Genomic DNA, 11232 nt, shown 5'->3' on the forward strand with positions numbered 1-11232 from the left:
TCCTGGCTGGGGCAGGGCTGGAGCACCCCGCAGGTGCGCGAGGGGCTGTTCTGCGCCAGGACTTGGAGCAGTGGAGGTGGTCTGCCGCATGGGACCCCTTCCCCACTCTAGTAAATTGGGCTTGTGCCTTTTGTGGGCACATGCGCTTTTTAGGGTTTGCATGTGCCATCAGGCTGCGGAAATGCAGATCAGAGCTCAGATTCTCTCCTTGCAGTGGGTTGGACTTAGATGACCCACGACTTATGCGATGACCCAACTAAACCGCTAAAAATTCCCCTAAGCTGTAATCTGATCTCCTTCCTCTTACTCAACTCCAGTATCTGTTTTCCCTCCGTGTAACACTAAACCTCTCCCTTCCTGCAGCTGAGACGATCCTTTGCGCCGCCATGTGCAAAGCCTGTCAGGAATCTCTCAGCTGCTGCTGGGTTCCTCCAGCTTCCCAGGAAGCTCACATTTCCGCAGATCAGCTGTGAGGATCCTGCTACCGATGCCATTGGCTCCCAGTTGCCGTGTCCTGAAATGACGCCAGCCCTTTATTTCTCCAGCAATGAAGTTGTCTTACGAACAGCCTTTGCATGCCACCCTCTGCCCTCATTGAGGTGCAAGCAAGTCTTACCTGGCTCAGCGGCTGCCCAGGTGTGCTCTGAGCCGGCTGCCCATCACCCCCTGAGGGAGTGAACTAGGAAATCAGAGGCTGGAGTGGGGCGACAAGGCCCAGAGCAGTTGTGGAAAGGACAAGGAATGGTCTTCTGTGGGTCGGTCTCCCCACAAGCCCACCCCTCCTGCCCAACGTGCAGCCTGGCTCTGAGTGGTACGGAGAGATTTTTGTGCGGTAGGTGGGAGTAGAATGTGCACATTTGTGTGTGTTTATTTTACAGGAAATCAACCCAAATCAATCAAAGATCTCAGCCCTTTCTCTCCTTTCACCAGTTTGGCCTCCTGTGGTTGCTGCTGGCTGGGAGTGGCTCTCTTGGGTCTTTATTATTATTATTGATTATTGATTAAACTTGTTAGTCACTTAGGGCAGCCCAAAGCGGCTTGCGGCCATTTTAGATGGGTGTCCTTTGCCAGCTGTTCTATAGTTCTTTAACTGGCAGCCGCTCTCCAGGGCTTCAGACAGAGTCTTTTTCCCCAGCCCTCCCTGGAGACGCTGCCAAAGGGGTTTGAACCCAAGGCCTTATGCAGGCAGAGCAGCCGCTCTGCCCCCGAGCTCTTGCTGCCCCCCCCCCAAAGAAAGAGGGGAAAGGGCTCCTCACTGGGGTGGAAGCAAGTTTCTGTGCGAGAGAAGTGCAGCTTTCTTTGTGCCCGGAACGGAAGCAGCCTCACGCCAAGGTACTGGAAAAGCCATCTTGTATTTCTGCACGGTCCTGGTCCCAGCAGCGCCAGGCTCTTGGAGGGGCTGCTGGCCTCTGGTTTCCCCTCTTGGAAGGAGCAGGGCAACAAGCTCAGGCCCTCCACCTGTGGGGCTCACAGGGCCTGCGCTGGGGGTCACAGGGCCCTCCTCCTCCCTGGTTCTGCTTAGGAGGTTGCCACCTGGGCGCCCGGCCCCTGTTCGTGGCACTGCTGCAGCTGCTGCTCCTGCTCGGCTGCCACGGCCGCCGCCAGCTCTTCCTGGTGCTCAAAGACAGCCCCCGCAAACTGGGCGAAGACGCGGTCCATGTAGCTCTGGTGGCGCGGCAGGAGCCCCTCCAGGAAGCCAATGTGCCCTCCTCGCGCCGTCACCAGCAGCGCCAGGGTGGAGACGCTCTGGGCTTCCTTCATGGGGATGGCTGCAAGGAAGGCGGATATGGGGGTCAGTCGAGAGCGGGAGCCCCGGGGGGGGGGAGAGGGGCGCCCGCCTGGGAGGAGGCCGGGGGACTCACCGTGAAGTGGGGAAAAGGGGTCGTCGGAGGCGTTGAGGCACAGCACCGGGACCCGGAAGCTGTGCACCTTCTGGCAGGGGCTGGCGGCCTGGTAGTATTCCTCGCAGGAGCTGTAGCCAAAGGCCACGGCCGTGTAGCGCTCGTCAAACTCCCGGATGCTGCGCGCCTGCAAAGAGAGAGCACAAGCGCCAAAGCGTTTGTTGCGGTGTTGCAGGGGGGTTGGGCTGGATGACCCTCGGGGGTCCCTTCCAACTCTTCCAGGGAGGGGGCAGTACCTTCAGCACGTGGTCCACGTCAATTCGCTCAGCAATGACCTTCCTGTGCCTGGAAATAGGGTTGAGGTGTGAGCAGGGAATGGAAAAGGAGGGGAGAGGGGGTTCTGGGAGGGGGGTCTTGGGGCCCCTCCCTCCCGGAAGGGGGCCAGAATGCCAGAGCTGCCTCTGCCCCCCCCAACAGCAACGCACCGCTGGATGAGCTTCCGCAGGTTGGCCGTCAGGTGCTGGTTGAAGAGCACCTGGTTGAGGGGGCTCTCGAGGGAGTGGGTGGTCTCGAAGGAGTCCCAGGTGACGGAGCACGTCATGGCGGCCACCAGTCCGGCCTCCGGGCCCTTGCGCCCCAGGTAGTTCAGCACCAGGATCCTAGGGGCAGGAAGAGGAGTTTGGATTTGATATCCCGCTTTATCACTCCCCTTCAGGAGTCTCCTTTTCCCTTCATCCCCCACATCAAACACTCAGTGGGGTGAGTGGGGCTGAGAGACTTCAGAGAAGTGTGACTGGCCCAAAGCAGCTGCAGGTGGAGGAGCGGAGACGCAAACCCGGTTCCCCAGATTACGAGTCCACCGCTCTGAACCACTACATCACGCTGGCTCTCCAGAGGGATGCTTCAAATGGATGGAGGGGTGGCTTTGCCCCAGGTACGTTCTGGGCACAGCTGGACCACCAGTCCCTGTCCTGCCCCCCCCAGCCCCTCTCTATTGCAGGCGGCCCCTGTGATAGGCCAGCAGCTCTCTGGGAAGCCCTCTCAGTTTGGAGAAAAGGCAGCACGATAGAAGTTTATAAAATGGGGGGAAAGTCCTTTATGTAGCACATGGTTAAAGTGTGGAACATTGCAAGATTAAGGATGGATTTTAAAAAAGGACTTCTTCACACGCCACAAAGTTGAACTGTGGAACTCCCTGCCACAGGAGGCAGTGCTGGCCACCAGCTGGGGTGGCTTTAAAAGAGAAGACAAATTCATGGAGGAGGAGAGGGCTGTCAGCGGCTACTAAGCACGATGGCTCTGCTCTGCCCCAACATTGAGAGGCAGCAGTGCTTTTGGATTCATAGAGCGGAAAGGGAGCCACGGGTCATCTAGTCCAACCCCCTGCAATGCAGGAATTCCAGTCACCGGAGGGGAGAGGACGCTTGCGCTTGAATCCTGCCCTTGGGGCCACTCTGGGAACAGGACGCTGTGGGGTCCAGCAGCTTGATCCTGCAGGCTGTTCTTGCACGTCCGTGCAGCGAACTGTGAGCGACACCCGCACCCTCCTCCTTGGGGCCAAGACTCAGGGCAGCTTCCAGGCTGCTCAGAACATTTCTTCAGGTCCAGGCAGCTTCAGGCCAAATGCTGGCATCCCTCGAGCTGCTCCAGTAAAAGCCCACCCACCCCCATTCCGGAGCATCACCCTTGATCCACTTCTGCTTTGCACTTCCGAGTCCTGGTTTCGAATTCTCCACACTGGCAGAAGAACGGGGGCAAGTTCTGGAGGAGCAGGCCTGCCAGTCCAGAGGGGCAAACGGGGCAGACCTGGAACATCTGGCGCAATCAGGTCTCCCCCACCACGGCTTATAGGAAACGAACACCAATGGCTGCCACAGGCCACTTCCGGTGTCACACCGGAGCATTCCTCTGGCATTTCTAGTAGTCCTGGGGGTCCCTTTCTCAAGCAGACTGGATCTGGTGGTGGAAGGGGGGGTACAGCCCCCTGGCAGCTCAGAGCTGGACTGAGCCCCTTGCTCTTTTGGGACAAGGTTATCAGCTGAATTAAAAGACGCCTGCTTCTTGGGAGAAAAGCAATGACAAACCTAAACAGCATCTTAAAAAGCAGAGACATCACCTTGCCAACAAAGGTCCGTATAGTTCAAGCCATGGTTTTCCCAGTAGTGATGTATGGAAGTGAGAGCTGGACCATAAAGAAGGCTGATCGCTAAAGAATGGATGCTTTTGAATTCTGGTGCTGGAGGAGACTCTTGAGAGTCCCATGTACTGCAAGGAGATCAAACCTCTCCATTCGGAAGGAAATCAGCCCTGAGTGCGCACTGGAAGGACAGATCCTGAAGCTGAGACTCCAAGATTTTGGCCACTTCACGAGAAGAGAAGACTGCCTTGGAAAAGACCCTGATGCTGGGAAAGATGGAGGGCACAAGGAGAAGGGGACGACAGAGGGCAAGATGGATGGACAGTGTTCTCGAAGCTACCAACTTGAGTTTGACCAAACTGTGGGAGGCAGTGGAAGACAGGAGGGCCTGGCGTGCTCTGGTCCAGGGGGTCACAAAGAGGCGGACACGGCTAAACAACAAATCATCTGAACCTCTGGGAGGTTGCCCAGGGGCTTCCCTGCGCCCCAGCTGGCAAACGTGCTCTTGCCAGTAAGGGAAACCTTTCTGTAGCATCAAGCGGAGTCTGACGCTGCTGGGAGCAAACGCCTGAGTCATAGGAGCAGGAAGGCTGACTCACCGGCTCCCGTAAACACCACAACCGGGCAAGCTGCGCTCTGCCTTCCCTTTCACCCAGATGATCAACCGCAGCAGAGTCCCGGCTGTGTGGGCGCAAAAGCCGGCATTTCAGTTCCTTTTCCCTCCCCTCCCACCATGGCTGGATTCGGAGACACAGGAGGTCCAGGCCTGTGGGTCCCTTGAGCGAGGGGAGCCTTGCGCCTTCCAAAGGGTCTCCCCAAGGACACCCTCGCCCCTAACCGGCTTAAGAGAAGCAGCAGGGGCAGGAGGAGCCTTTGGGAAAGAGACCCACTGGCAGGAGAATCCGCTCCAGAGTGCCCTCGCCCAGGACTTAGGCGCTGCCAGGAGCTGTTTCTGTGCCCTTTGCCCCGCCACCCTGGAAATTTGTTTTAGGGGAGAGGCCGCTTGGCTCATAAAAAGAGTCCTAGCAGGAGGCAGAGGTCATTCTCCAGCTCCTGCCTTGTGGGTGGGCCCTGGAGGGAGGCTGGCAAGAGAAGAGCAGGATCTGACCAAAGGGGCCCTTTGAGTCCAGCCCCCGGCTCTCACAGGGGGCACCCGGATGCCCAGAAGCAAGCGGGAGCTGAGCCCCACAGCCGCCACAGACCCCTGTCTCCTTCCTGAAGTGCCCAGCAGCCAGGATTCAGGGGGGGCACCTTGGCATTGCCTGGGGGGGCAGAAGGAAACCTGGCCTCAGGCCGGGGGGGATTCCAGGGGGGGGGGAGGCCCAGGCTTCTTTCAGCAGGTACCTCCTAGCTAGGCTCAGCAATACTTCTGAATCTCAGTTCCTGGAAACCGCAGGAAGGGAGAGTGACTCTTGGGCTCAACTCCTGATTTTGGGTTTCCCACAATGGGCACCTGGTCGGCCTCTGTGAGGACAGGATCCTGGGCTAGAGAGTTCACGGGCCTGATCCTGCAGGCACTCCTGGTGCTCTTTCCTTCCTATGAGAAGGAGGCCCAAGATGGGAGGCAATGGGACTCCCCATCGTGGGGCAACGGAGCTGCTTCCCTGCAGCACAACTCCCGTTTCCCACCCGCCTCCCCCCTTGCCCTGCCGGAGCCTCACCCGCCCAGCGAAACGCCCACCGCCATCAGGGGGGCCCGGGGGAAGCGGCTCTTGATGTGCCCCACCACCAGCTCCAGGTCTTCGGTGTCGTTGGCGCAGAAAGCCCTGTGGGTCTGGAGGGAGAAGGAGAGACAGGGAGTTGGGGTGCCCATCCTGCCCTCGCCTTGCAGTCCCAGAGCACCCTCCCCCAGCACCCAAGGGTGCACCACCCCAGCTGTGGCCCCACTCACCAGCAGCTCCTCTCCTTTGCAGCCTCGGTTGTTGAACACAACAGCCCTGCGAGGGAGACGGGAAGAGAGTGAGAACCCAGGAGAAGGGCAGTTGTGGCTGCAAGTCGCGATGGCTACATGCTATGCCTGTTGCTGCGAAACAGCAGCTGGGGGGAGAGGGCCAAGACCCTCCTGCCCTGGCGCTCCTGAGGGTCCTGGGCGGGGGGGGGCACCTGGCTGGCCACTGTGGGAACCTGGACCCGATGGCCCCCCTGTGACCAGACCCAGCAGCTGGGCTCTTCTCATTTTTTTATGATTGCTAAATGGAACCTCCATAGACAGAATCAGTTTACCTTAGAGTAGTAAACAAGAATGGGAAAAGGCAGCAGTGCGTAATGGTTAGAATGTTGTACTAGGACCTGGGGGTAAAGGGAAAGGGACCCCTAACCATTAGGTCCAGTCGTGGCCGACTGGGGTTGCGGCGCTCATCTCGCTTTACTGGCCGAGGGAGCCGGCGTTTGTCCACAGACAGCTTCCGGGTCATGTGGCCAGCATGACTAAGCCGCTTCTGGCGAACCAGAGCAGCGCATGGAAACGCCGTTTACCTTCCCGCCGGAGCGGTACCTATTTATCTACTTGCACTTTGATGTGCTTTCAAACTGCTAGGTGGGCAGGAGCAGGGACCGAGCAATGGGAGCTCACCCCGTCGCGGGGATTCAAACCGCCGACCTTCTGATCGGGAAGCCCTAGGCTCAGTGGTTTAACCCACAGCGCCACCCGCGTCCCATGACCTAGGGGAGCAGGGTTCAAATCCCCCCCTAGGCCATGAAACTCTCCTCTCAGCCTACCCTGTGTGCCACCTGGAGCTCATTGGAGAGAAAGGTGGGGTGTAACACAACAAGTAATAGCACCGCCAATGCCAGGACCCCCCCCCGGGGCGCCCTTTCCCACCTGTAGCCCCGTTGCTGGACGCCAAGGACCATGTGCAGAATGTAGGTCTCCTGGCTGTTGCCCGTCAGGCCTGGCAGGAACAGGACAATGGGGCAGCTCTCTGGGTCTGGATGCTGCCCGCTCTCGCCATCAGCCCAATCCAGGAGCAGCTGGCCTCCGTCTGCGGTCCTCAGCACTTCACTGGATGGGAAAGGGCAAGGAGGAGGAGGCGGCGGGTGAGACGGGCTCCCTGGCATCACAGCCCCATGCCCACCATCTCCCAAGCAGACTGGCACCCGCCCCCACCCCGGGCCTGGCTCCCTCCCCCCCTCGTCCGGCTGACCTGCGGTAGGAGACGGGCGGGCTGGACTTGAGGAAGACGCGGACGATGGTCTGGAGCCGTCCTTCGAAGCACCAGGGCGTGGGGTAGAAGGTCTCGTTCACAATGGGGCAATATTTCTCCAGGAAGGAGCGGAAGGGCTGGCAAGCCACCAGCAGCGGGGGCTGCGGGGGGGGGGAGAGAGGAGGGTCACAGGGAGCTCAAGCTCAGCGCTGCCCCAGAGCTCTCCTTCCTTGGAGTTCAATAGCGGGGTTGGACTAGATGACTTCTAGGGGTCCCTTCTAACCATTCTAAGCTGCCCCTGCTGCTGCTGCCCACACAGAGGTTGCTTTCCCGCCTCTTGCCAAAGGGCCTCCGGCTGGCATTTGTTATGCCCATAGGCAGTGTCCCCTCCTGGCTCCACAGGGAGACTTGGCTCGCCCTTTCCTGCAAAAACGCCACTCACAGTCAAACACCTCTGGCTGCCCAAAAACCCTTCCTAATGTTTAGTTGGGATCTCCTTCCTTGTCGTTGGAATCCATTCATTTGGGTCCTACTCTCCAGAGCAGGAGGAAACACGTGACAGCCCTTGAGATATTGGAAGATGGCTATCATCATCATAATAATATAATTTATTCTTTATACTCCACCCTTCTGTCTGGGTTTCCCCAGCCACTCTGGGCGGCTTCCAACTGAATATTAAAATACAGTCATACCTCGGGTTGAATGTGCTTCAGGTTGAGCGCTTTTGGGTTGTGCTCCGCGGCAACCCAGAAGTAACGGAGCGTGTTACTTCCAGGTTTCGCTGCTTGCGCATGCGCAGATGCTCAAAATGACGTCACAGGCATGCATGGAAGCGGCAAAACACAACCTGCCCACACGGAGACACACCGTCGCGTCTAATGTTCTGTTCAGGATGCAAACAGGGCTCCGGAATGGATCCTGTTCGCATCCCAAGGTACCACTGTACAGTAATGCGTCAAACATTAAAAGCTTCCCTATGCAGGGCTGCCTTCAGATATCTTCTAAAAGTCAGATAGTTGTTTATTTCCTTGACATCTGATGGGAGGAGGCGCCACCACCGAGAAGGCCCTCTGCCTGGCTCCCTGTCACTTGGCTTCTTGCAATGAGGGAACCGCCATATCAGTGGCAGATTTGGGGGTCTCCAGTTTCTGGAGTACCATGTGTGCAACACCAATATTTGAGCCAGTTGCGCTTCCTTAAATCTGCCTTTGATCACATTGTCTCTCGGTCCCTCTTTTCCAGCCTAAAGACCCCAACTTCCTCCACCGTTCCTCACAAGGCTGTTTCCCAGACCCTTCCCCGTCTTCCGCCCACCTTCCAGCTTGTCCATATCCTCCTGAAACTGAGCTGCCCAGAACCTCAGAAGGTGCTTCTCTGCCCGGGAGAGCCAAAACCAGGCGTGGCCACCGGGCGGGGAGGAATCTAGTTTCTGTCCCTGGTTATTGTTATGGCAGACACCTAATGAATACTTCCGAGCCTGTTTTCCAAAGCGGGGGTTTGCCGCACGTGTGTCAGCCTCACACGCCAGCCCCAGGCAGGCAGCCCACCCCGCCGTCGGGGGCAAATGTCAGGCTTGGCCCCGAGACCCCCGAGGGAAGGAGCGCGGCACGAGCAGCCTCTGGAGCAGAGATCCCCATCTCCCCGTGACTCTCCCGGTGTCTCTTGCCTCCACCTGGGAACCTGGCCAGGGGTCCCGTCGGGCTGCCGTCGGGGGAGCTGGGCTGGTGGGGGTGGGAGGAGAAGGGTCCCCCCAGCCTAGTCCCTCGCCCGCAAGAGGGGTGCCAAGGATGCCCGGGGCGCCCTCTCCCCCTGGCCAAGGGGCTCCGCCTCCGCCCGCCCGCCCCGTCGAGGCTGCCCGGAGCAGCGCCCGCTTCCCCGCCTGACCTTGGGGACGCGCGCCCAGTAATAGGCCAGCCAGCCGGTGCTGAAGCCCAGCAGCAGCGACAGTCCCAGCATCTCTCCGCCGTCCGCGCCGTCGGGCAGCTGAAGTGGCCGGGACGGGAAGGCGCTCGCGCAGGCGCACACACTCGCCCGGCCTCACCGGGGAGGCCATCTTTGGGACGGGCATGAAGCCGCGCCCCGCCCACCCGCGGCCATCTTTGGGGCGGGCGCTCCAGTCCAGCCTGAAGGAGCCCAAAGGGAGGGAGGCGCCTTAGCCCAGTTTGGGAAGGAGGAGAAAGCGGCACAAGGGTCTCCCCTCTGAGAGCTCTGTGCATGCTCAGAGGCACTCTTCTCTCCCTCCCTCCCAGGCTGAGCAGGGGAGAGCGGGAAAGATGATGATGATGATGATGATGATGATAATAATAATAATAATAATAATAATAATAATAATAATAATTTATTTATATCCCGCCCATGTGGCTGAGTTTCCCCAGCCACTCTGGGCGGATTCCAACCAAATATTAAAATACAGTAATACACCAAATATTAAAAGCTTCCCTAAACAGGGCTGCCTTCAGATGTCTTTTAAAGAGAAGATAGCTGCTTATTTCCTTGACATCTTGTGGGAGGGCGTTCCACTAGGGCGGGTGCCACCACTGAGAAGACCCTCTGCCTGGTTCCCTGTAACTTGGCTTCTCGCAGTGAGGGAACCGCCAGAAGGCCCTCGGCGCTGGACCTCAGTGTCCGGGCAGAATGATGGGGGTGGAGACGCTCCTTCAGGTATACTGGACTGAGGCCGTTTAGGGCTTTCAAGGTCAGCACCAACACTTTGAATTGTGCTCGGAAACGTACTGGGAGCCAATGCAGATCTCTCAGAACCGGTGTTATGTGGTCTCGGCGGCTGCTCCCAGTCACCAGTCTAGCTGCCGCATTCTGGATTAGTTGTCGTTTCCGGGTCACCCTCAAAGGTAGTCCCACAGAGAGCGCATTGCAGTAGTCCAAGCGGGAGATAACTAGAGCATGCACCACTCTGGCGAGACAGTCTGTGGGCAGTAAGGGTCTCATCCTGCGTACCAGGTGGAGCTGGTAAACTGCTGCCCTGGACACAGAACTGACCTTCGCCTCCATGGACAGCTGTGAGTCCAGAATGACTCCCAGGCTGCACACCTGGTCCTTCAGGGGCACAGTTACCCCATTCAGGACCAGGGAATCCCCCACACCTGCCCGCTCCCTGTCCCCCCGAAACAGTACTTCTGCTGATTCAACCTCAATCTGTTAGCCGCCATCCATCCTCCAACCGCCTCCAGACACTCACACAGGACCTTCACTGCCTTCACTGGTTCCGATTTGAAAGAGAGGTAGAGCTGGGTATCATCCGCATATTGATGGACACCCAGCCCAAACCCCCTGATGATCTCTCCCAGCGGCTGTCTTTTCCTTCACAAATCCTATCTTAAGGGTATGTCTGTCTGTGTATGAACAGGGTGAGGCTGTGACCTGGTTCAGGAACTAAGTATTTATCATTACAAAAGACTGGCCAGGCTCCCCAGGGTATCCAATCAAGTGAGCATTAAGAGGTAACCTGCCAGACAGGAGGTAAACAACACACTCAGATATCTGTGATTTCTTCTGTGATGTAGGTATGATGTTTCTGGGGGTGGTCTTGGACTCCAGGGCGGGCAAGTAAAAATGTCTATATAAGGGGGGCCATGCCTGGGTTCTGGGTCCTCCTCCTTTCCTGCGTGTGAGGGGAGCACCTTGTTGCAACAGATGAATAAAGATCAGGCTTATGAGCTGCTTTGCTTCTCAATATTCTCTGGCTGGCCTCTGTTCTTTTCTCCGACCGATGGAGAACCTACAAAGGACTCTATGAGGGCTCTTGTGTCCCCCATAAGGGAATAAGGACAGATTTTTGTTTATTACAGGTGTCCTCCTGGCAGGAATTCGTCCTGGTGGCAGGGGGTTGGACTAGATGACCCCTGGGGTGCCTTCCAAGTTCCACGATCCCCGGTTCCCATAAAAGCTACTGCACGGGAAACAACTCGGTCTCTCTCTCTGCCTGCGTGTCTGGTGCCTTCGCATCGTCTCCCGAGGCTTCCTTGGCGCAGGGAAGTCCCCTCCCTCGGAGAGCGCCACGTCGGAGCCGCCTGCCGCCCAGACCGGCTGCGAGGCCCAATGGTCGGAGCGCCTGGCAGGCAGCTCCCGAGGGAGGACCCGAGGGAGGACCCCG

At 58.2% G+C, this 11232-nt stretch overlaps 1 protein-coding gene across 1 annotated transcript in view; it reads right to left on the reverse strand.

The window, feature by feature from the left end:
* Positions 1 to 837: 837 nt before the first annotated feature.
* The window catches only part of ABHD1 (abhydrolase domain containing 1), a 128826-nt gene continuing 118431 nt past the window's right edge, over positions 838 to 11232 (reverse strand). Inside the window, exons 2-10 of the mRNA XM_082217805.1 lie at positions 9006 to 9102; positions 7122 to 7282; positions 6800 to 6979; positions 5870 to 5915; positions 5640 to 5752; positions 2327 to 2500; positions 2138 to 2186; positions 1863 to 2028; positions 838 to 1769 (exon numbers count right to left, since the gene is read on the reverse strand). Of these exons, the coding sequence (XP_082073931.1) occupies positions 1519 to 1769; positions 1863 to 2028; positions 2138 to 2186; positions 2327 to 2500; positions 5640 to 5752; positions 5870 to 5915; positions 6800 to 6979; positions 7122 to 7282; positions 9006 to 9077 (1212 nt within the window). The 5' untranslated portion in view covers positions 9078 to 9102 and the 3' untranslated portion in view covers positions 838 to 1518. The remainder of the gene's footprint in view (positions 1770 to 1862; positions 2029 to 2137; positions 2187 to 2326; positions 2501 to 5639; positions 5753 to 5869; positions 5916 to 6799; positions 6980 to 7121; positions 7283 to 9005; positions 9103 to 11232) is intronic.

This window comes from Podarcis vaucheri (assembly GCF_965113315.1).
Source record: "Podarcis vaucheri genome assembly, chromosome: 3".
Lineage (NCBI taxonomy): Eukaryota > Metazoa > Chordata > Lepidosauria > Squamata > Lacertidae > Podarcis > Podarcis vaucheri.